Raw genomic sequence first — 26161 nt, 5'->3', positions numbered from 1 at the left:
TGAGTGACTGTATGTAGAGCATCTCGGTCCAGATAGGGATGCAACTGGCGCACCAGGCGAATCTGGGCAAAAGCCCCCCTGGTCACGGCTCCTATATGATCTTCAAAACTGAGCCGTGAATCCAGGAGGACGCCCAAGTTGCGAGCCCTATCAACTGGGAGTAATACCTCATCCCCTATTGTTAATGATGGAGAAGGCTGGTCAGCCCCAGATGCCGGTATGAACAGCCACTCAGTCTTGTCAGGATTGAGACGAAGCCTGTTTCTCCCCATCCAAACCCGGACCGCCTCCAGGCAACGGGACATCACGGCGAGGGCATCACTGGGTTGATTCGGGGTGGAAAGAGAAAGTTGGGTATCATCAGCGTACTGGTGATACCCCACCCCAAAACCACGAATAAGCTCACCCAGCGGCTTCATGTAGATGTTGAACAGGAAGGGAGAGAGGACCGACCCCTGAGGGACTCCACAAGCGAGAGATCTCGGGGTGGACCTCTGTCCTCCCGTCAATACCGACTGCCAGCGGCCCAGGAGGTAGGAGGAGAACCACTGTAAAACAGTGCCCCCCACTCCCAGCCCCCTGAGACGCCGCAGTAGGATACCACGGTCGATGGTATCAAAAGCCGCTGAGAGGTCTAATAGGACTAGGACAGAGGAACAACCCCTGTCCTGAGCCTACCAGAGATCATTCACCAGTGCGACCAAAGCCGTCTCCGTGCTACGCCCGGGTCTGAAACCCGATTGGTACAGGTCGTGATAATCAGTTTCCTCCAGGAACAGAGGAAGCTGATGCGCTACCACACACTCAACAACCTTCGCCAAAAAGCGAAGGTTGGAGACAGGATGATAGTTATTCAAAATCGCTGAGTCCAGGGTGGGCTTCTTGAGGAGGGGCCTCACCACCGCCTCTTTCAAGGTGGCAGGGAAAACACCCTCGCTCAAAGAAGCAGTTATTACTGCCTGGAACCAGCCTCGTGTCTTCTCCCGGGCTGCATAAACCAGCCAGGAGGGGCACGGGTCCAATAAACAGGTGGTAGAGCTCAGCCTCCTCATGACCCTGTCCACCTCATCGGGGGTCATAGGATCGAACTCAGTCCAGATAACACTCTCAAGACCGCTCGATTCCTCCCTGTCAGACTCTGTCCAGTCAGAGTCCAAGCCGGCCTGAATCTGAGCAATTTTATCCGCAAGATGACGACTGAACTCCTTGGCCTGCCCCTGCAAGGGATCCTCCCTCTCCTCCCGATGAAGGACAGAGCGAGTAACCCAAAACAGGGCGGCCGGGCGATTATCTGCGGACGCGATAAGGGCAGCGAAGTCATTAGACTTTGCCGTCCTCATTGCAGCGAGATAAGACCTTGTAAAGGCTCTTAGCCGCAATCGATCAGGTTCAGATTGGCTGGATCTCCAACAGCATTCTAGACCCCGTCTCCGACGTTTCATCTCCCGGAGCTCCGAAAAAACCATAGACCCCACCGGGATCTGCGTCAGGTTAGGGGTCACAAGGGGACAACATGGTTGAGCGCCTCAGTGGCAGCCCTTTCCCAGGCATCCACTAAAGCTGTGAGTGAGGGAGATAGGAACAGACCCAAGCGCCATCTGGAACCGATCAGGGTCCATTAGGCGCCTGGGGCGGAACCACCTGGTCGGTTCCGCAGCCCAGTGGTGGGGGGTGACATAGCGGAAGACATTTTGTGACAGTTCTTTTCAGGGGTCTTGTAATTATCAACCAGTCAGGATTCAGTTCAAAGTATTTGACCATCTAAAAGTTTTCCAGTAATTTCTCCTTTAAAAGATTAGCCAGAGGCCAAGATTTTTCTTTCTCTGCAAACAGTTCTTAGATTTAAGAATGCAGCTCAGTGTGTTTATAATCCCAGAAGGTCAGCAGATGGCTGACGTGCTTGATTGAGCTCCGCGAATTCCAGTTACTAGGCGTCCCTTTGGAGCCCCTCAGGAGCCTTTAGGCTCTCTGGGATGGGGATTGGGGGTTTATAGGCACTGGGGCAGTTAGTGGTCGATTAAGCTGGCAGTGAACCATTGGAGGTCCTACTTTGTTGCTGGCTCTGCTCCTCTCTGCTCCTCTCCATCCGTCGCCTTCTCCATGCATTCGCCTTTGCTGTCTGCCTTCCGTTTGCCTCTGCCGCTGCCGCTTGCCGCTTGTCTTCTTTGGACCGTCCTCAGCTGTTTGTGGCCGCCTCCGGCGTTCCCTGTTGCTGCTCCGGCGTTCCCTGCTGCTGCTCCGGACCGTTTTGGGCTGCCTCGGCATTCTCGGACTGTTCCTGGTCGATGGGGAGGACGCCTGTGGGTTCGTTATGGCGGCGGGAATGGCGGCGGCGGTTTTTTTTTTCGGGCTGCGCTCGGCGGCGGCGCTTCTTGCTTCCCCGGGCCGTTTCGGGCCGCCTTCGACATCCTCAGGCTGCCTTGGTCGGCGAGAGAGACATCTGTGGGTCCGGCTCAATGGCGGCGACGGCATGGGCGTCGACGCTGGTGGCGGCGGTCCTTTGGGCCGCATTCGGTGGCGGAGACGGCCTGCATCCGGCGACGACGGCGACGGTAGCAGTGGGCTTTGGCCGTTCCCAGCGACCAGCTCTGGGCGGTGGCATTTCCGGGGCCTTCTGGCCCGAGTGGCGGCATTTGACTTGTCTTTTGGCCACTTTGGCGGGCCGTTTTGGCGGCGGAGAGGGCGACTGCGAGTTATCCCAACGGCGATGATATTTTTCTGTGCTGCCTCGGACCGCTTGTGTTGGCAACGGCGTCTTCGGACCGTTTCAATGGAGCAATGGGACAGGTGGTCTTACACCGCTTTTGGACCATTTTAGCGGCGGTGATGACGCTTTCAGACCACCTTTTCTATCTTGACCTGCCTACCCTTCTGCCTTCAATATATACATTTATTAACTCTTTGCCTACCCCCCCCTCTCCCCTTTGGATTTGGTCGGTCCTGGGTATCAGCCACGGTGGGAGAGTGGCTGACTCTTACATCTGCAGCCCCATAGAGGTGGGAGCTCTATGGGGCAGGCCTACCCAGAGTATATCTTTGACCACCCCCAGGAACAGAGTTGCAATCTGCCGTGAGAGGGCGGGGGTGGCCTGTTTACTGGGGCACCCAACTGAGTGGCAGTGCAGTTGGGTGTGGATCCAGATATTTTCTTTTCTGGCCTTCGACCCTCCTATGGACATGATCATTCTTGGGACTGCCTATCCTGGACTTGCTGGACCAACATGCTACAATACACTAGCACGGACTTGTTCGCCCTCAGGGGTGCCCCCCTCGCCTGGGTGCGACCCGCCTTTTTAAATCCTCCTAACCTCGATGAAGGGCCCGAGTGTTGGGACCCTGAGAGATGGCTGGGCAGGGGCAGGGGCCATCAACACAAATTTAATAAGAGGCCCCTGATTATTTTTTTATCAAAATTTTTTATGGGGTTGGGGAGAGGGGTGGGAGAGGGGGGTTGTCTGGCTATGGGGGGTGGCCAATCAACCATAGTTCAGGCCAGACTTGGGTCTAACCGCGCGGGGGGAGAACGGGGTGTCGTTGACTCCGGGGCTCATGAGCGGGTCGTGGGACTACCAATTCCCACGACGGGGAATGGCAGCAGGCGGATAGACGTGGCCGTATCGCTACCGGGAGGGCCGTCTCCGCTATTTGCAAGCGGTGAGGCACTCCGACCCTCTGCTTCTTCCCCGAGGTCCTGGGAGCGAGGATGTGCAGCCTCCTGAGCTCCGGCTGGTGTACCTGAATGCCAGGTCCGTGATTAACAAAACTCCCCTCGTCAGGGATTTAGTTGAGGGTGAGCATGCGGACCTGGCTTGCATCACGGAGACTTGGTTGGGCCCAGAGGGTGGGGTCCCTTTGGTTGACCTCTGCCCACCAGGCTTCCGGGTGCTACACCGGCCACGAGCTCATGGTAGGGGTGGGGGAGTGGCGGTTACTATTAGGGAGACCTTATGTCCGCGGGAGACCACCGTTTCTCAGATAGTCGGGTGTGAGTCTCTCTTTGTGAGATTTGGTTCTGGGGCGCAGTTGGGCTTGCTGCTGGTGTACATTTCGCCTAGTCGCGCAGCGGCAGCCCTGCCCGAGCTGCTCGATATCCTCTCGGGGTTGGTGGTTGAGTTTCCCAAACTTATAGTTTTGGGAGACTTCAATCTACCATCCCTGGGAGGTTCATCTGAGCTAGCTCGGGAGTTCATGGCTTCCATGACGGCCATGGACCTGACGCAAGTAATTTCTGAACCAACTCATGAGGGAGGCCACACCCTTGACCTGATTTTTTTATCTAGACGGTGGTTGGATGATCTTGGTGGGGGCTCTCCATTTATTATGCCCCTGTCATGGACTGATCATCATCTCCTGCGGCTGGTCTTCCGCTTTGCCACCCCCTGCCGTGGGGGTACGGAGCCAATTAGATGGTACCGCCCCAGACGCCTAATGGATCCTGATAGATTCCAAGCGGCGCTGGGGTCCCCACCTGCCTCCATTGTTCACAGCTCGGCGGATGCCTTAGTGGAAGCCTGGGAAAGGGCAGCCACTGAGGCACTTGACCGGGTTGTACCCTTGCGGCCCCTGACCCGGCGCAGATCCCAGCGAGCTCCATGGTTCTCCGTGGAGCTCCGGGAGATGAAGCGTCGGAAACGGGGCCTAGAGAGCCGTTGGAGGTCTAGCCGATCCGAACCCGACCGGTTGCGGTTAAGAACCTACATTAGGTCTTATCTCGCAGCGATGAGGGTGGCGAGGTGTAATTACTTCTCCACCCTCATCGCGTCCGCAGATAATCGCCCGGCCGCCCTGTTTAGGGTGACTCGCTCACTTCTTAATCAGGAGGTGAGGGAGGATCCCTTGCAGGGTCGTGCCGAGGAATTTAGTCAACATCTGTCGGATAAAATCGCTCGGATTCGGACCGGTTTGGACTCCAACTGGGCAGAGTCAGGCGATCAGGACACGGGCGGTCTTGTCAATGTTACCTGGGAAGAGTTTGATTCTGTGACCCCTGATGAAGTGGACAGGATTATGGGGAGGCTGAGCTCCTCCACATGTTTGTTGGACCCGTGCCCTTCCTGGCTGGTTTATGCAGCCAGGGAGAGGACACGAGGCTGGCTCCAGGCGGTCATATCTGCTTCTTTGAGTGAGGGTTATTTCCCCACCGTCTTGAAGGAGGCGGTGGTGAGACCTCTCCTCAAGAAGCCTGCCTTGGACCCAGCTGTATTGAACAACTTTCGTCCAGTCTCCAACCTTCGCTTTCTTGCGAAGGTTGTTGAGAGTGTGGTGGCGCATCAGCTCCCTCTGGTCCTGGATGAAGCGGATTTTCTGGACCCCTACCAATCGGGTTTCAGGCCCGGGTACAGCACGGAGACGGCATTGGTCACTCTGGTGAATGATCTCTGGAGGGCGCGGGACAGGGGATATTCCTCTGTCCTAGTCCTATTAGACCTCTCGGCGGCTTTCGATACCATCGACCATGGTATCTTGCTGCGGCGTCTCAGGGGATTGGGAGTGGGAGGCACAGTTCTTCAGTGGTTCTCCTCCTATCTCCTGGGACGCTCGCAGTTGGTGTTGGCAGGGGGGCAGAGATTGGCCCTTAGGTCTCTCGTTTGTGGAGTTCCTCAGGGGTCGGTTCTCTCGCCTCTCCTGTTCAACATCTGCATGAAACCGCTGGGTGAGATCATTCGTGGTTTTGGAGTTGGGTATCATCAATATGCTGATGATACCCAACTTTTCTTTTCGACCCCAAACCACCCCAGTGATGCCCTCGCTGTGATGTCCCGTTGCCTGGAGGCGGTTCGGGTCTGGATGGGGAGGAACAGACTTCAACTCAACCCTGACAAGACTGAGTGGCTGTGCATTCCGGCATCCCGGGACATTCAAAATGTTCCATCTCTTTCTGTGGGGGGTGAGCTCTTACCCCCCGTGGATAGGGCTCGCAACTTGGGAGTCCTCCTAGATTCACGGCTTACCCTGGAAGACCATATAGTGGCCGTGACTAGGGGGGCTTTCGCCCAGGTTCGCCTGGTGCGCCAGTTGCGGCCCTATCTGGACCGGGATGCCCTGTGCACGGTCACTCATGCGCTCGTGACCTCTCGCCTTGACTACTGTAATGCTCTCTACATGGGGCTTCCCTTGAAGACCACTCGGAGGCTCCAACTGGTACAGAATGCGGCCGCGAGAGTTGTCTTGGGAGTTTCCCGGTACTCCCATGTTACACCTTTGCTCCGCGAGCTGCATTGGTTGCCAGTTGTCATCCGGGTGAGGTTCAAGGTCTTGGTTATGATCTTTAAGTCCTTACATGGCATGGGTCCGGGTTACCTCAGGGACCACCTGCTGCCGGCGTCAACTCCCCTCCGCCCTGTGCGTTCCCACAGAGAGGGCCTCCTCAGGGTGCCTCCGGTAAGGGAATGCCGACTGGTGGCCCCCAGGGGGAGGGCCTTCTCTGTGGGCGCTCCGGCACTATGGAATCAACTGCCGGTGGAGCTCCGGATGACATCAGACCTCCGAACCTTCCGTCGCGGCCTGAAGACCCATTTATTCGAACTAGCTGGTCTGGCCTGATGGGGGAATATGGGCTTTTAAAAGTGTTGTTTTTATTATTGTATTATTGTTTTTTATTTGGGCATTGGTTTAATCATATTTTAACTTTTGTATCGTAATTTATATGCCCTGTGAACCGCCCTGAGTCCCTAGGGAGAAGGGCGGTATATAAATTAAATAAAACTAAACTAAACTAAACTAAACATATGTAGTTTCACTCAGTAGTAGATAGCTCAATGCTTTGTGCCCAGTTATTTTTTGCTATTTCTAGGCATCTTGCCAAATTCTGGGTCAACACTGCTGTAGTGTTCTCTAATCCTCCACTAGATGTCACTGTTCATTGTTTTAACTTTAAAACAAAGAGTTATTTGTGTGTGTGTGTGTGTGTGTGTGTGTAGAGTTCAGGTGTAGAGTTTTAACAATTTTTTTTAGCTTTCAAATTTATCCAAACTGTAGTATTTTGTATTTTTATTCCCCATGACGGTTTAATTCGCCCCTTCCGTCTATAGAAGGGTGAGGTAATCCCCTCCCTTCTCAATTTTGCTTCTTGGGGAACTTTTCCAGGAAATCAGAGATAAAATAGGAGAGAGAAGATCAAATTCCTCACCCAGCTTCAAGCACGCTGTTCACTGTTATGCTGGTTAGTGCTTTTGGACTTCGGGTTCAAGTACCTTGGGCTGGTCAACAAAGTGTGACCAGCCTTTCTCCTGTAGGGTTAGAAGGCTTTCCCAGAATCAAGCGAAACGACTGCCAACATTCCAGAATTGTTGGGGCACCCTTCTTTTTTTCGCCACCACTCTGGAGCAATTTAGACCCATTTAGCAGGGCGAAACTAGCCACAGGTGCGGATATTCACGACCGGGCACTACGCTGCAAAATCGGAAATCCTGGTGAAACATCTTAAAAAACACTGAACTATATGTTCGTTTTGCTCATCATTTTATCAGTTAAATCCTATATGGCACTAACCTTTTTTGTCTTTCCCCTTGGACAGATTGTCAACTTGTTTCTACCATACAAGAAACCAATCATAACGAAAAAGACAATTCACATGAAAATGAGCCTGATTCTGGTGCTCAGCCTCGTCCTGCTGTTTCTTCTGGCTATTCAAAGCAGTTTCAGAAATCGTTGCCACCACGATTTCAGAGGCAACAGGTAATGGATTTATCTTAAGCTTTATTAATACATATTTTATTCAATTTCATTTATGGAGACACAAGTAACTAAAGATTGCTTATAACTGTAGATTCCATGGAATAAGTAATAGCTTCTACAATCCAAAATTAATCTAGCAATTTTATGTTAATTGATCTTTCTACATACGTAGATTATTTGTACACCTGTACCATTTTAGCCTAGAATTTACATATTTTATATGTAAATGTAGAAATTAACTGTGTTATTCATCCATCCATCCATCGATCCATTGTCATAGTTAATGCTACCAAAGTTCCCATAGTGAGAGTTGAGACTTTGGACACCAAGAGCATTAAATATATACTATTCCAGAACACTTGTAGCTGAAAAGAATATGAATTAAATATATAACATGTTTCTAAGAAAAATTGTATAGAGGAAAAGTTGATTGTATTTGCTTTTTTGTAGGAGCAAATGAAGCAGCAACAATGGCAACAGCAGCAACAAGGAATTTTACCACAGTCTACACCAGCACAACCTTCTAGCAGTCCTGTTCCCCCTCCACCACATAGACCATTGTACCAACCTATGCAACCGCACCCCCCACATTTGGCTTCTATGGGCTTTGATCCAAGGTGGCTCATGATGCAGCCTTACGTGGATCCAAGAATAATGTCAGGAAGACCTACTATGGATATGCCACCTATCCATCCTGGTATAACACTTACTATATGCTGTAGGCAGCACTTTTCTCATAATTGGCATAATTGTCTTTGTGCCTCAGATCATCATCGAATATTCTGAGATTAGGTATTTCAAAGGGATATTTATTTCAAAGCAAGTATGTTGAAAGCTACAGTACTATCCTTGTTAGAAACATTCCTCTAATGACATTATTCAAGGATAAATGAATAGCTACCAGGAATATGACCTCTTCTATGTTGTGCCCCAACTGCAAAAATATGTTCCTACAGCAAAATGTATTTATAGGATGTGTTTGTTATACATTTTAAACAGTCTTTCAGTGTATGTAATGGACTGTAATAGTAACTTTTAGGAATAGGAGGAAGAGCCGCAACCCAGTCAACAGTTGGACAATTTTAAGAAAGCCTTTCAGGCTTGTCCCTCCTTTGTGTCTTATAGATAAAAGAAGGGAGAAAGGAGGTGCATTCAGACTTGCAAGTTTCTGTTACTGTGATTTTATAATAAAAGTAGTATTAACATTCATAACTTTGGGGTTTTTTAGTCTGTTTGAAGGGCTGACAGTTTTACCCCTCTATGTTAAAAGTCAGAAGAATTGGATGCCAGTCCTAGCACTTACTCTTCTTAATTTGAATATCTCCATTTCAGGAATTATACCTCCTAAACCACTTCTGAGGAGAGATCAAATAGAGGGGACAGGAGCTGGTTCAGATTCTTTTGATCATGTTACGCGATCAGCAAGGGAACATGCCATACCACTGACAGAATCACGTATGATATGGGGGTCAGAACCGTATACTCACACAGATCCTCAACAAACTTGTACCTCCCCAAAAATCCTTGAAGAAACTGTTGATCTAAGGTAATCTTTGGTTTTTTGTGTATATTGTGGCTTTCTTCCCTACAATGCTTACATTCAGGTATACCTCTAACTTTCAAGAATATAAAAGGATCAACATATTTTTGTAATGGTTTTTTTTTTTTACAAAATAACCATATTCTTCAGTACTTGTCTCTCTTGGACAAGTAACAGAAAAATGTAAATGTAATTCCAGTTCCATTAAAGTAATTGAATTAACAGATGGATATTTGGCAATGAAAAAAGCAGACATTCTCCTTCATTTTTATTATGAACTATTTGACTGTTTTCCACTTTAAAAAGAAGATTGTCCACATATCCCCCTCATCATTAACTACTTTGACCCTGAATGTCAGCTATAAGTTATAAAATACATCTATGAGTAGCTATTAATATTGCTAAAATAATTCATAGTGAACTAAATTTAAAGTACTTGTCATATACAAGTGGCTCTCTTTAGTGACCACATTTGGGACAGGCAACTCAGTCGTTAAGTGAATCTGCAACTATGCATATGATTTTCACTTTTCCTTTGCTTTACAGACCTGCAAATGTCATCAGTGTGAGGATTGGTTGTAAAGTTATTTTTAACACTATTGTAACTGAATGGTCACTAAATGAGGACTGCCTGTAAACATATTTAGATCTGTTCATTTTAGCAGCTAGAGTATTTCAGTTTCTTCTGAATACATGCCCATTGGGATGCTTGTGAGATTTACTATATGTTTAGATATAAGAATATTCTAAATGTTGAAAAGCCGTTCCAACCCCAAATAATATCTTCAGAACTAATGGGGTTACCAATAGATATCTTCCAGGATACAAGAAATAACTCATATTTTAAACATGCTCCTATGTTATTATATTGTTTAGGATGGTTGATAAGACTTCAGCTGAAAATGTGGCTTGTTTCCTCTAGGCCTGAAGAACTTTTGGATCACGATCAAATAACAATTGAAGCAGTATACTCAGGAGAAGAAGGTCTGTTAGAACCACACATAAAGACAGACTTCAAAGAATCTGAGGATGTGAACGTACAGCAAACATCAAGCAGGTCTTTGGAAAATGCACAGTCTCATCAGTCTGATACATGCCCATCAGCAGTAAGTTTTGAAGGAACTGCAGGAAATATTCCAGAGAGCTCCAAAGAACAGCAGGTGTCTGTAGAAGAGAACAATTCTTCTCTGAAGAAAAGCATTTCTCATGGATCAACTCATTCTTTGAAATCAGAAGAACCAGTGAGTGATACACAGGCAACTCTTCCCAAAATAAACAACAGACACGCTGAAACCAAAGAGCCACTGCTGGAAAGACTAGACAGCAAGCAGAAAAAGGAGGGCTTTACAGCTAGTAGGTTGTTAGAGGGATCAAAGCCTGAAAAACCCTTTAAACCTAAATCTGAAACTAGATGGGGTCCGAGGCCAGCATATGGTAGAAGAGAGGAAGGTAGCGACAGGCCAATGAGAAGATCTGGTCCCATTAAAAAGCCTATTCTTCGTGATATGAAAGAAGAGCGTGAACAAAGAGAGGAACGTGAACAGAAGAAAGAACGGGACGGAGAAAGATTGACAAACGAGAGAGTCAACAAAATTGAGAAAAGGGATCAGCCTCCGATGCCAGTTTCCAGGTTGGAACCGGAGAAAGCCATTACAGATGATAAGAAAACATTGCAAAACACACCACAAGCTGCAGAGGGTACAGACAACCCCACAGAATCTATAATTACACCGACTGTTCAGCAGCCTCTCATTGTACAGCAGGCAGCAGCAGTAGTACTTCCTGTATCTCATCAGTCAGCTACAATCCAAACACTTCCACCTTCAGTTCCACAGCCGAATACTCCACAAACCGCAGTTGAGGCTCCACCACTTAGCGTACAAGAGTTACCAGTTCAACAACCTGCAAATGCGAAGGAAGAAAAACAGCCGGAGAAAATAATTAACAAAGAACGAACTGTAGAAAGACATGGTATTGAAACTAGGCCAGTAAAAAGAGAGCCTGGAGCACCTCCCAGAACATACTGGAAAGAAAATAGGGACTGGTTTCCGGACCAAGGATACAGAGGAAGAGGACGTGGAGAATATTACTCTAGGGGACGCAGCTATAGAGGTTCTTACGGAGGCAGGGGTCGAGGTGGAAGAGGTCACAATAGAGATTATCCACATTACCGAGATACTAAACCGAGAGTAGACCATGTCGCTTCCGGTCCTCTTAGGCAGAGAGAGGAGAGCGAAACGCGTAGTGAGAGCTCTGATTTTGAAGTTGTTCCGAAACGGCGAAGACAAAGAGGCTCAGAAACTGACTCTGACAGTGAAGTCCATGAAAGTGCAAGCGATACTCTACTGTCAGACAAGGACAGCTTATGCAAAGGCAAACACCCAAAGAAAGAAGAAAGGGCAGATGTTAAAAAACCTTCAAAAGCCCTGCTGTCTTTCAAACCGGAAAATAACATTCGAGGGGACCATAGAATTGTGGATAAAGCATACATAAGAGATGATGAAAACAAGACCAAACCAGGTTTCCTTCCTAAAGGAGAACCTTCTAGACGTGGCAGAGGGGGGATGTTTAGACGCGGTGGAAGGGATCCAGTTGGTCGCCCACCTCGACCGTCTCTTCTTAGGAGACCAGGATACAGAGAGAATCAGTGGAATCCGAGACAAACAGAAATCTCCAAGGCTGATGATGGAGAGCCGCAACGAAGGCATGAGCATTATGGCCCCGTGCCGTTGGAAAAAAGGCCTCCTGCCAAGTTTGAGAGGAAATTTGATCCCGCCAGGGAACGGCCACGAAGGCAAAGGCCTGCACGGCCTCCCAGACAAGACAAGCCACCACGCTTCAGGCGATTAAAAGAAAGAGAGGCGGCATCAAAAGTAAACGAAGTGACAACTAGTTCATCATCAAGCGTGGCAGTGAGTAATGCTGTTAACGAGCAGCCAAGCACTACTTTGGAGGTTTCAGGGAGTAAGACCCCGGACTTGTCCAATCAGAACTCTTCAGACCAGGCAAATGAAGAGTGGGAAACTGCTTCGGAAAGTAGCGATTTCAACGAGAGACGCGAGAGGGACGAAAGAAAAATAGCAGACATCACGGCACAGGGAGCTGTTAAAACGGGAGAGAACACACTCCTCCCCAAAAGAGAAATAGCGAAGAGAAGTTTTTCCAGTCAGAGGCCTGGGATCGATCGGCAAAATCGCCGGGGCAATAACGGCCCATCCAAATCCGGACGCAACTTTTCAGGGCCAAGAAACGAAAGGAGAAGCGGCCCTCCAATAAGATCTGGGAAAAGGGGGTAAGTACGAAAAAACCTAAATGTAGAAAAGCTTCAAATAAAAGCCAGCTTTGTTATTTTATTTTGCCGGAATTTTAACTTTAAATTATTATTATTTTTAAAATAATGTCTTGATATGCTTCAGGTTTCGATTCACGTGTTTTCAGAGCATGTAGGAGCCTGAATGCAGCGCTTGAGTGTAACTCATTTTGCAGCCACGTCTATTTTTTCCCAGGTTGTGTAGTTGCAGTGGAATTCTCCACACAGCAGCTGCACAATCTTGAGAACAGATATCGCCCAGTCTGTTTAATGAGTCCTCGACGTGCTGTGTTCACATTCCAAGGCTTTTAGCTCTCTTTTTTTAAAAAAATAATAATAACATGAATCCAAACTTGTGCAGCTCTGAAAGTTACTTCCATTTAAAAGATAGGATAAGGAAATTGTTGTTATGGAGCATATCTCTAGGAGGGAGTTGATGAGAGAAGAGATAAATTTACTGCAGATAAAGCCAGCATCAAAAGTGGTCAGAATATTCCTTCTCTCTCAGTTTCTTTTCTTATAGTTTCTTGGAAGTTAACAGCTGAGAATGCCTGATAGTATTTGATCGCTTGCATAGTTTAGTCCTTAACTGAGGGACCATAATGGAGCCTGACTATTACAGTCAGATGTCATAATGGCCATTAAGTGAAGCAACCATGTGATCATCTCACTGAATGACCCTCCTGTCTTCTCTTCCTGATACGATTGTTAAACAGAGCACAGGATGTAAGGGCCCTGCCCTTGGCCTCCCAAGATCTCCCTTGCTCCACTATCTGCCCCTTGGCCCATTTCCATCCCACCAGGTGCAGCAACCCCCTCTTCGCCCCATGTCACTTACCTCATACTTACCTTTCAAAGGTCTCCAGAGCTCACGTTAAGGAAGCAGAACAGACCACACCAGATAGCATGATCTCAGAAGTGGCTGCTATTTTCAGAACACCCACAGTTCAGTGCAGCTCTCCAGACAATGGTGGCTTCTTCCAGGAAACTTTCTGTATTTGCTAAGAAAGGACAAAATAGCTCTACTGTAGTACAGGTAGTCCACCACTTACAGTGACGATTGGACTTGGAATCTTGATCATCGAGCAAAGCAGTCATTCAGTGAGATTCCATGTGACCACTTCATGCAGTGACTGCAATCCCAGCTCTCCCAGTTGTGGTCTTCAAGTATAGTGTGAGTTGTTATTCAGAGCATTGGGTAGAGAGCCTGGACCTCCTGGATCTGGTGAGGTGGGGAGAGAAACCCCTCAGTATGCTGCAGGAACAGACCACAAATATATTGAAAATGCTAGCGAATGCCATTGTTTTTGGAGGCTCAAAATCCTGGTGTTCATTTTCACCAGATTTGAGGCCTGTTCCTCCAGTGCTCAATAGGCTTTCTCGTCCCTGTATGGAGGGGAGGGGAAATCCCTTGGCATGCTGGGGACATACCTCAAATCCAGCATCTCCTGTGCTCACAACCTTTCCTCCCATCTTTCCAATGACTTTCTGGGGAAGTTGGCAGAAAAGATTGCAAATGGCGGTTACGTGATCACGGGGCACTTGGCAACTGGTCATAAATGCGAACAGATTACTAAGTGCCCAAAGTGTGGTCATGTAACAGAGCAAGCGGAACATTTTACAGTGGCCCAAAGCACCCGTTCTGCTGCATAAAACGAACATAAGTTGAGGATTACCTGTATGTAAAATGAGGCATGTGGAATTAAAATATGGACAATGTTCCATAATGTGCTAAATACCACTGTTTCTTCCATTGTTGTGCCTTTACTAATTATTTATGATTACTAAATTAATTGGCCCTGTTTCTTGTACAGACCATTTGAAGAACAGATACCTGTTGTGATTAGCACTGAATCAGTAAGCAGCAGTTTGCATCAGGAGGAAAATGGTAACAGTGCTGCTCTGCCAAAAGGTTCCAAAGATAGCAACAACAAGAAGCGGGAAGAAACCAAGTCTGGCCCAAAGAAACCCAAAGAGAAAGTGGATGCAATCTCTCAGTTTGATCTTAATAACTACGCAAGTACGTACTTGGAGAATCTCTTTAAGACACTTTAAGGTTCATAAATGCTCCATTCCTGCAGATTGTCAGGAAAAGATTGAGTAGCCATTTATCCAGAATTGTATGAGGATTCTTGCACTGAGTAGGGGGTTGGGCTGGAAGACTTCCAAGGTACCTTCCAGCCCTATGATTGTATGTAATGCTTTCTTCATGAAACATTGAGTGGAATGGGGGGGGGAATCCTTTCCCCTGAATAAACTAAACCTACGATAATGGCCATTACTTTGAACTGGTGTCTAGGTATAGGTCTAATTAAAATTTGGATTTTCTTTATAGGCGTTGTCATTATTGATGACCATCCTGAAGTGACAGTAGTTGAAGATTCCCAATCCAACTTGAACAATGATGGTTTTACTGAAGTAGTGTCAAAAAAACAGCAAAAACGTTTGCAAGATGAAGAACGTAGAAAGAAAGAAGAACAAACAGTGCAGGTTTGAGATCATGCATAGCATTATTTTTTCTTGTAGAAAGAAGTATTGATTTGAATTATATCTGGTTCCTCAGATAATTTCAATTACACTTTCTGCACATTCTTTAGTCCCTGCAAAGGAATTCTGATTTACTTTATTTTGTGATGTCCTTTTCTGCTTAGAATGTTACAGGATAAGTTGATCTCATGCTATAAACTATTTACATATTTAATACATTTTATCACTTAATATGTATCCCTCACCACATATTGAGTATTCTGCGGCTCTTCAGATGTTGCTGAACTACAACTGCTTGCATATACCTTGCAATGATTCATATTCCTTGGATTGACCAGGAGTTGAAATTGAGAAATATTTGTAGTAAATGGTGCTCAGGCATCCTGATTCACCGAACATTCTACTTTAAATTAATGCCATCCTTTCCCAGAACATTTTTCATTGCAAGCAAGCAATAATAATGATGATGATGATGATGTTGAAAGGGACCTTGGAGGCTTCTAGTCCAACACCCTGCTCAGGCAGGACACCCTATACCATCTCAGACAAATGGTTCTCCAGTCTCCTCTTAAAAACTTCCAGTGTTGGAACATTCACAATTTCTGGAAGCAGATTGTTCCACTGATTAATTGTTCTATCTGTCAGGAAATTTCTCCTTTGTTCTAGGTTGCTTCTTTCTTTGATTAGTTTCCATCCATTGCTTCTTGTCCTGTCTTCAGGTGCTTTGGAGAATAGCTTGACTCCCTCTTCTTTGTTGCAACCCCTTAGATGTTGGAACACTGCTATCATGTCATCCCTTAGTCCAGGGATAGGCAACCTCCGCTCTTTTATGACTCAGGGACTTCAGCTCCCAGAATTCCTGAGTCAGCTGACTCAGGAATTCTGGGAGTTGAAGTCCATGAGTCATAAAAGAGCCGAAGTTGCCTACCCCTGCCCTAATCCTTCTCTTCATTAAACTTGACATACCCAATTCCAGCAACCCTTCTTTATATGTTTTAGCCTCCAGTCTTTGTGGTTCTCCTCTATACTCTTTCTAGAGTCTCAACATCTTTTTTACATCATGGTGACCAAAACTGGATGCAGTATTCCAAGTATGGCCTTACCAAGGCATTATAAAGTAGTATTAACCCCTCATGTGATCTTGATTCTATCCCTCTGTTAATGCAGCGTAGAACTGTGTTGGCTTTTTTGGCAGCTGTAGCACGCTGTTGGCTCATATTTTAAGTGATTGTCCACTAGGACTCCGAGATCCCTCTCACAGTTACTACTGTTGAGCGAGGTACTACTTATACTGTACATTTGGTTTTTCTTGCCTAAATATAGAAACTTACTTTTTTCACCATTATATTTCATTTTGTTAGATAGCACCCAATGTTCAGGTCTGTCAAGATCCTTCTGTATCCTAAGCCTATCTTCTGGAGTGTTGACTGTTTCTGCCACCTTGGTGTCATTTGCAAATTTGATGAGTTCCCCATTTATCCCCTCATCCAAATCATTAATGAAGATATTGAAGAGTACTGGGCCTAAAACAGTGTTGTGATTCCATGTCAGCCTGTGCACCCAGCAGCTGAGTCCAAGGGATCTGAGGAGGAGGAGGAGGGGTTTGGAGAGCCTTCAGTGTCGGACGGAGGCTCTGATGCATTGCAAGACTTTCAGTTGGAAGAGCCTGGCCCATCCAGTTGTGTTCGTTATGAGGCTCAGCTGTGTGAGGAGGAGGGTTCAGACTCAGAGGAGTCACAACTGAATCTGTTTAAAGACGCTAGAAGCAGAAGGCAGTTGAGCAGAGCAGACCAGAGGAAGTCTATGAAGCAACTCAGCCAAACGAAGGCATTGAGAAGCCACGCCTTGGGGCTGTTAATAAAAGGGGAAGGTGTGGGCGGTACTGGTTGCTGAAGGCAACCGTTCGTAGAAATCCAAAGAAAATCCTGGTCTGTTCTTGGTAATCTTCCTGTTTGACTTGTTTGAGGTTTGAATCTTTTATTTTTGTTAAGGAAAATATTCTGCTGCTTTTTTGTTTGAAGGACTTTATTATTTGGAACTGTAAATAAATTTGGGTTGGTTTTTTCCAGCCTATTGATTTAAAAAGAAAAGAGGGGTTGTCCTTGAAGCAAACTGGGACAGTCATAGGCTGGAACAGAATAAACAGAGCCTTGGGGTACCCCACTGCATACTTCCTCCTTGTAAATGCTGTTCCATTGAGAACTACACATTGAGTGCGGTTGGTCAGCCAGTTATGAATCCATCTGGTGGTGATGCTGTCTAACCCATATTTTTCTGTCTTATCTAGTAGTAGGTTGTGGTCTACTTTATCAAATGGTAGATACTTTTATCTACTTACTGAAGACCAAGTAAATTATATCCACAGAAGTTCTCTGGTCCATTTTGTCACCTTGTCAAAGAATGCAATAAGATTTGTCTGGCAAGATATATTTTTGATAAACCCATGTTGGATTTTGGTTATGACTTTGTTTGCCCCTAGGCGTTCGCTGATTCGTTGCTTGATTATCTTTTCCAGAATCTTCCCAGGTGTTGAGGTCAGGTTGATAGGTCTGTTGTTTCCTGGATCTATTTTTTTTCCTTTTTTGAAGATGGGAACTACATCAGCTCTTTCCTAGTCCTCTGATAGTTCCCCGGTGCTCCAGGATCTTTGAAAGATATAGTTCAGTGGTTCTGAGATCACATCTGCCAGTTCCTTTGTAACCTTGGAGTATAATCCATCTGGTCCAGGTGATTTAAACTCGTCTAGGCTGGACAGGTGCTCACTTACCATCTTCTTGCCTATCTTAACTTGTGTTTCTAGTCTGTTTTTTACGGTACTGTTTTTGATAGGTTGGACTGTTTTTTCCTTTGTGTAAAGACAGATGCAAAAAATGAGTTAAGTAGTTCTGCTTTCTCTCTGTTGCCTGTCACCTTCTTGCCACTTTCTTCCACTAATGGACCAGTCGTTTCCTTGACTTTTTTCTTGTTTTTTACATATTGAAAGAAACTTTTTTTGTTTTGTTTTTTTCCTTTTGTCGCAAGCCTTAATTCATTTTGAGCCTTAGCTTTCCTCACTTCATCTTTGCAGGCTTGGGCTACTTGCTGATATTCTGCCTTAGTTATGTGCCCCTCTTTCCACTTTTTATAGTTGTCCCTTTTGTCTTTCAACTTATCAGAGAGTTCTTTATGCAGCCATGCTGGTTTCTTTTGAGAGCTTTTATTTTTCTTCTTCATTGGTATTGTGCTAGACTGGGCTTTTCAAAATTTCCCAAGCTTCTTGAGCTGTTTTCCCCTTGAGGATTCTCATCCATGGAATCGTTCCCAAGCTCTAAGTTTATTGAAATTAGCTCCCTTAAAGTCCAAGACTCTAGTTTTACTATTTATTTATTTATTTGTATGCAGCTCCTCAGTCCAGGTTATTTATCATTATCTGATTGGTAGTTGATAAAATGGTCGTGGAAATGTATCTTAGAGTTGTAGGAAGGAATGTCTAATCAGTCTGCTTATGCTGTATAAATTCATCTAATTATTATTTTTTTAACCAGCAGTCAAACATACATTCCTTGAGTTAACTGGATATTTGGAAAAAGTACATTGTTTTGCCATTTAAGCATTTCAGTTTCATCTTTCCCTAGTGGATCATATCTCAACAATATTTTCTTTCTCAGGTCTGGACCAAAAAGAATTCGAATGAAAAAGGAAGATGTGCAAATTCTAAGCTACCGCCCAGGTTTGCCAAAAAGCAACAACAGGCAACTGCAGCCGCTGCAGCCGCTGCTGCAGCTGCCGCTCAACAAAGTCAGGCTCAACCACAAGTTCCATTGCAATGTGTGTCTCAGATTCCAAGTCCACAAACTTCAGTTCAGCCACAGACACCAGCAACTTGTGCGGTGAACATCTGTACAGACTATGCAGGAACAAGCAAAACTCTGCAGAATGCACCTGCCCATACTGCTGTAGGAGCTGAATTTTGGGATAATAAAGTACCCCCTACCACCGTCCTCAATGACATCTCTAAAAAATGTAAGCGGAGACCTTTTTTTTTCCTTTCATCTAGTTACATATGGAAGAAAAGAAAAATGTATACTTTAAAGTGTTGAATTAACTTCTCTCTCTGGGCTTTTCACTTTCTCTTGACGTGAAATGTTCAGCCCTTCATATGATTTTATGTGTAAAAATTAGCCCTTAAAGCTGCGGCGTTCAGCCACACACTCTTAAAATCTGTATCATTGTCCCTCTTTTTTTTTTCTCTGACTCTTCCAAAGATTGTAAGTTTCCCATCTACTTTGATTATGTTAATATTGCCCAAAATATAATAGGAACTGCTTTAGAACTTTCATGTGCTATGTTCCTCCGTTTTTTTTCTGGATCAATTCCAGAAATTTTTCTTCTTTTGTCATAATTTGTTGTTTTCCAAATGTCCGGACCTTAACTGTATGGGAGGTATCTTTAAACCACTTTCCAGAACTTTCCTTTCAAAAAGTCTGATTCACTTTATTTTTTGAACTTTTAGTGGGGCCTATTAGTCCTCCACAGCCACCTTCTGTCAGTGCATGGAATAAGCCTTTGACATCATTTGGATCAGCTACTTCACCAGAGGTATAATAATGGATAGCATGAATTTTGATTTTAAAACTTGCCATGCGTAGATATTTAAATAGAAAAAAAAGCCATATATTAGAAGCTGCATTGTTGCGTGTGTTTCAGTTAAAAAAAAAGCATTGTGTTGGAGCCACTTTGTAATGGAATGGTTTGTTACAAATTTGCTATAGTGGAGATATCTCCAATTACAACAAATTGGACACCTACAGTTTTGCTTTTTTTCTCTCTCAGATACAAATCATTTGGAGAGAGAGAGAAGCACAGACAGATCCAGGCAGATATAGCTATAAAGAAAGGGACAGATACACAAAGTAGAAAACAGAAGGCAGTGTTTTACCTCCTTTAAAAGTGACTAGCGAACACAGTTCTGTTGACATGAATAAGAAAAAGAACTCCCCCTTGCTGAAAAATAGTTGGAAATGTGTGGAAACACACACACACACACACCCCGAGGTCTTTACTCGGGCATGGTTTAGCAAAGGATCTCACATTCAAATCAAAGGAATTGATATGCTGAAATGGTAAAAGCTTTCTCCCTGACAAAGAATCTGCAATCTCTGCTGAGAATGAGATGTCATTTTCCTCTTGCTTCTTTCATTAATTACGAAGAACAAAAGCATCCTAGGGAGGAGGAGGGAAAAAAAAAGCAAGAGGGAAATGACATCTCATTCTCGGCAGAGAACTTCAGAATTTGGATGCTTGGCAACTGGCATAAATTTATGATGGTTGCAGTATCCCAAAGTCATGTGATCACCTTTTGCTACCTTCTGACAAGCAAAGTCCATCAGTGCTTGTCAGAAGTCAAGATTCACTGAACTGTTGAAAAGAAAGGTTGCGCAATGGGACAAAATCCACTTGACTTGCTTAGCAACAGAGATTTTGGGCTTAGTAGTAGTTGTAAGTAGAATATTACCTGTAACTGATAGCGTCAACTAATGTTGTGCCCAGTGCTTCTTTTTAAATTGATAAAATATCCGGCAATAATTTATTGTATGTGTTAGGATTATATAAATTGGTAGCATCTTCCACAACAGGTAGTCCTTATAACCACAGTTGAGCCTGACATTACGCTTGTATGTTATTGTGAGGTGAGGTGCCCACATGACTGCCTTGCTGAACGACTTACCATCCCAGCTCTCCCTGTTGCGGATAGTGAGATATTAAGTGAAGCCAGTATTTAAATTCATTTATTTGTATTTATTCAATTTATAGGTCTATTTTCCAACCTATTTTTAAGCCATCTAGAATGCCCGTAGATTCTTTTCAGCGTAATTTGAATAAGTGCAGCTAGTCCTCGACTTACAACCACAGTTGAGCTCTAACCCTAAGCAAGCAGTTGTTAAATGAGTTGTGTCCGTATTATGACCTTTTTGCTATGGTTGTTAATCATACAGTTGTTCACTGAATCGTGCAGTCATTAAACAAATCTGGCTTCTCCCATGACTTTGCTGGTCAGAAGCTCCCTAGAATGGTTCCAAATGACAAACCCAGGAAGCTGCAACCATTGTAAATACATGCCGGTTGCCAAGCACCCAAAGTTTGTTCATGTGATTGTGGGTATGCTGCAACAGTCGTTAAGTGTAAGAACTAGTCATAAGTCACTCTTTAAAGTACTGTTGTAACTTAGAATGGTCATTAAATGAACAGTTGTAAGTTAAGGACTACCTGTGTTAAAGACTCTATCCCCCATTTAATGCTTTTTTGAAGTGCTTCAAACCTACTGTTTTACATCCTTGTTTTGGACAGTTGGCATTGCTGTAAAAATAGGATATAACTGCATCCAAGAGAGTAAACACTGTCTTATTACTCGGTTTTACCTATTCTTTTCCAGAAGTATTTTGCCTAACTTTTTGAATGAACAACTAGAAAATTGAAATGCTCTAACTTGATCTATTTTTAAACCTTAATTTCAAATTTAAGCCAATTTGAAAACTTTTCAAGGTTATTTTAACAAACATATATATTCAATACTATTGCACTGTAATAGCATTTGTAAATTTGGAACTCTTATTTCTCCCTTCTCTGAATTGCTATAAACAGTTTTAGTCCTAACCTGTGTCATTTTACCCTCATGATAGAGTTGTTCAGTAATTCTACCATTCCTGCATAATTATTTAGAATGATACAGTGGGTTTGAAATATTAAAGTAGTAAGATAGATATTTTGATTGTGGTTATTTTCCCCAACCAGGATATTTTTATTGATTTTTTTCCCCCCCATGATTCAACTTGTTTAACTTGCTTAGAAATTAATGAATATGGTTTCCCAAATATTTAAATGCTACAATACAGCACAAAAGTCTGCTTGAGTTATAAATAAAAATTTTGGTGCCTTTGCTAGGGAACACCTGCTGGACAGGAAAGTGGAATGGATTTGGGAATAGAAACTATTCAGTTTGGAGCTCCTGCCTCTAGTGGGAGTGATAGTGAAGTTGGGCCGGTTTCAGATAAGGCCTCAGAGAAGCTTCTTGAACCAAAAGAACAAAGGCAAAAACAACCACGTGCAGGACCTATAAAAACACAAAAGGTGGGTGAAATGTTCCAATTCTCATCAATTAGAGAGGCACACTAAAACCAAAAATCCGATGAATTTTTCTACATATGATCTCCCCCTCCCTCCCCACCGTCCTCCATAGAATATAGGTAAAAGATAATTTCTCCCTTGAGTGATGTTCAACTCCTGGTTGACTACGTAATTATTTTCAGGATTTTTTCCCCTGCCCTTCTCAATGTAGTCTGAAGCCTTCCATGTTTTCTGACATGCCAAATATTGAATCGAGTCCTGCTTAATGTTTTGGAATCAATCAAGGTAGCTAGGTATTCTACAAATACAAAATTTGATGAGCCATAAAAACTCAGGGGTTATTGGATCAATTACTTCCATGACTTCTTTTGGAATTCAGCAAATACATATATTTACATTAAATATTGTTAATTCTTTTTAGCTTCCAGATATGAATCCGGTAGAAAGCAAAGAATACAAGCCTGGCCCAATTGGGAAAGAGCGATCCCTAAAGAACAAAAAAGTAAAGGAGGCTCAACAGGGTGATTCTGAGATGCAAGAAAAGTCCAGTGCTAATACAGTCAGAAGCTCAGATCCTATTACTTCTAAAGAAAACAAATCGACTAATGAACTTAGTACAGAAATAGGAACAATGATATCGGTGTCGGCTGCAGAATTTGGGACAACTCAGAAAGTAAGAAAATAGCAGTGCTTATCTCTTCCTGCCCAAATTTTATCAGATACATTCTTTTACGGTGCTTTCTGAAGTGAGAGCACAAAAGAACTGTAAGACAATTGGCTGTGAGGATAGTCTTGATGTTAGTTGACTTCTCCTCATAAGTAATTCTCAAGTTACTACCATAATTGAGCCTGGCAATTACAGTCGTAAGTTGTGACAGTCATAAAGCAGGTCACTATGTGAGTGACAACTGATTTTTTTTTATGGTTGTTAAACTCCTGCAGTAGTTTTTAAGTGGTTCTTTTAGGATTAGTTTTTGCCAGAAATCAGAAGTAAACACCAGTTTCTGACAAAATCGTTCTATGAGGGCAATTCAGAAATAAACCTCCATTTGGTTATCAATGAGGGACACTTGCAGATACAGAACTTTTATTATACACATTAGAAAACTACAACATTACATTACTTTTTGACGTAATTGCCATTCAAATTGAGGCACTTGTCATAACGTCTTACAAGGCTTGAAATTCCTTCTGCAAAAAAGTCTCCCACCTGCAAATGAAGCCACCCCGTAGCAGCATCGTGAAGCGCATTGTCATCATTGAAGTGGTGCGACACAAGCCACTGTTTCATGTGCCTGAAGAAGTGGTAGTCACTCGGTGCCAAATCTGGGCTATTGGGAGGTGGGGGGTGAGATCAAAAACATCCCTATTTCTTGCACATGCTCAAACTGAGGTTTATTTCTGAATTGCCCTTGCAAATCCTGTTCACATGACCACAGCTGGTTGCAAATGACCATAAATGCAAAATGGTTGCTAAATGGCCAAACTGTGGTCATATGACCGGGGGGGGGGGGGGAGGCGATGTCAGAACTTTGAAACCAGGTTGTAAGTAGCTTTTAGGGGTTCTGTCAAAACTTCAAACCTTTGCTAAGAAACTGGTCATAAATTGAGGACTTGCTGTAGTAAGGTTTATTACTCTTAGTTTCTACTGTTCTATTTCTGTAGTAGAAATATCTATGTAGAAGAATGTGATAGAGAATGATGTGAGGGGTTGTGATTCAGTGAAATTGTAGTATTGCTAGAACCTAATACTATAGATGCTTATCCTTTTAGTTAATTGGATGTCCAGTTTTTCAGAAGGCTCTTAAGCATTTTTGATATTAGTAGTTAATAACATCTGCAGATTATTATTAGAGTCATAACAAACACATAGAGTCCAATATGAGACAGTTCATCTAGACTCATGTTTTGGGACTGACATACAGAGTGTGTGTGTGTGTGTGTGTGTGTGTGTGTGTGTGTGTGTGTGTGTGTGTGTGTGTGTGTGTATTTATATATATAGTTAAACTATGTATATATATAGTTAAATATATATACACAGTTAAATGTGTGTGTGTGTGTGTGTGTGTGTAGTTAAATAATGTATGTATGGAAAGAGTCTTTCAATCCACAGCTTTTCTGACATGACATAGGGCAGCGGTCCCCAACCTTTTTGGCATCCAGGATTGGTTTCGTGGAAGACCATTTTTCCATGGACCAGTGTGGGGGAGGAGGAGTGCACAACCTAGATCCCTCTCAAGCACAGTTTAGGATAGGGTTCACGCTCCAATGAGAAACTAATGCCTGATGATCTGAGGTGGAGCTGAGGCGGTGATGCTGGCACTGGGGAGTGGCTGCAAATACAGATGAAGCTTTGCTCGCTCACCCAACGCACACCAGCAGCTGTGTGGTCCAGTTCCTAACAGGCTATGGACCTGTATTGGTCCATGGCCTGGGGGTTCCGGACTGCTGACATTTATTTGAGTATCAGATGTGTTGCTAGTGCTTTCTATATTTGAAATGAGTGGGAATGTTATGTTTCTTGCTCAGTGGTTATACGAAACTTAAAAACATGTTTCAGATTTCTTTCATTATTGACAGGCCATAGCTTTTTATATTTACTCTGGTAACCAACAAAGGTTTACTTTTTTAAAAAATACTGAATGTGTAAAGTTAACAGTTAACATAATAAGAACAATTTTAAGTTATTCTAATAGAGAAATTCAACTCATGAAGTTGAAAATGATATTCTTTTCTGCTCAAAGTTCAAATCGTATTTTTGAGGAAAGTTATGCATATGATTTGGATAAACTGGTTGAACTTTTTTTGCAGGAGTCTGTAACAGATTATACAACACCATCTTCTCATTCGAGTACAGTGGCAACAAGCAATGCAAAGATGGAGGAGGCTTTAGTTACAAATGTAGGTATATTTATTATGTCATAGTATAATTCATCCTTTTAATTTTATTTTAAATTATTTTAGATTTCAGTTATACTTGTAGAAAAATATTAAATAAGCTACATTTCTCTTATTTATTGGGAATAAAATCAAGGATTTTAAATAATGTTAACATATATACTCCCAATTAAAATATAATGGAAAACTTGTAAGAAGTGAAAGAGATGAGACATTGAAACAATATCTACAAGATAGATCATGTGCTCTTTGCATATTAAAGTAATATGTGTAATACCATGCGGTAAGGAAGTGTACACTTTATTACTGGATTATTAAAGGAAATTATACTCATTCAGGGTAATTATATAGTACACTTTTAAATCTGGCACTTCCAAAAACAGTGATTTGTGTAAATAACATAGATAGATAGATAGATAGATAGATAGATAGATAGATAGATAGATAGATAGATAGATAGATGATAGATAGATAGATAGATAGATAGATAGATAGATAGATATTCAGTTGAACATATAGTTATGCTTATCCTAGGGCATGTATATACACATCATTTACTGTATCCTACTGTCTCAACTCCTTTTTTTCCCATGAGGTTGGCATCAGTTGCAGTAAGACCAATGCTTAGTTTCACATCTTCACACATCCAGCCAAAACATTTGCTTTGCTCTCACTGATTTGACATCCTTGGATTTCATTATTCCAACTCTGCACATTCAGATACAATTGTACATTAGTATTGTTGGAGCAGCAGATTAAAGATTGATGCTTAGATCTGGTATGTTTTCACAACAATATATTGCTGGCCTACTCTTGTTCATTATCCTCCTCAGATTTGTTAAACACCTATGTCAAATTACACTCCCTAAATATTGGAGGACATTCTCCTTGACTCAATTTGATGCCCTTCCAACTGACATCTTAGAAGGAAGATACAGAGATTTGGGCTAAGGTTTTACCTTTGTAGTAAAGAACAAAGGCCATGGAAACTGTTAAATACATATTGTTATATTGCATATTTTATACTGTCATGTGTACAGGTTAATAATTTCACACTTAAGCAAATTCCCTGGTCATTCCAAATGTTTTTACTTTCATACAGTTAGTATATCCACACTGTATACTATGGCGTGCAGAATCTGCAG

At 43.6% G+C, this 26161-nt stretch overlaps 1 protein-coding gene across 8 annotated transcripts in view; it reads left to right on the top strand.

The window, feature by feature from the left end:
* PRRC2C (proline rich coiled-coil 2C) overlaps window positions 1-26161 on the top strand; it is a 91259-nt gene that overhangs the window by 27493 nt on the left and 37605 nt on the right. For all 8 annotated transcript variants that reach the window (XM_083359651.1, XM_083359654.1, XM_083359650.1 and 5 more), the window contains 11 exons: window positions 7517-7677; window positions 8128-8374; window positions 9010-9223; window positions 10140-12509; window positions 14342-14547; window positions 14863-15017; window positions 18662-19016; window positions 19507-19592; window positions 21936-22121; window positions 22540-22791; window positions 24930-25019. In XM_083359651.1, the coding sequence (XP_083215777.1) occupies window positions 7517-7677; window positions 8128-8374; window positions 9010-9223; window positions 10140-12509; window positions 14342-14547; window positions 14863-15017; window positions 18662-19016; window positions 19507-19592; window positions 21936-22121; window positions 22540-22791; window positions 24930-25019 (4322 nt within the window). The remainder of the gene's footprint in view (window positions 1-7516; window positions 7678-8127; window positions 8375-9009; window positions 9224-10139; window positions 12510-14341; window positions 14548-14862; window positions 15018-18661; window positions 19017-19506; window positions 19593-21935; window positions 22122-22539; window positions 22792-24929; window positions 25020-26161) is intronic.

The sequence above is a fragment of the Vipera ursinii genome (genome assembly GCF_947247035.1).
Source record: "Vipera ursinii genome assembly, chromosome: 3".
NCBI lineage: Eukaryota > Metazoa > Chordata > Lepidosauria > Squamata > Viperidae > Vipera > Vipera ursinii.
Note: the sequence above shows the minus strand (reverse complement) of the source record. Positions and strands in the feature narration are given on the sequence as shown.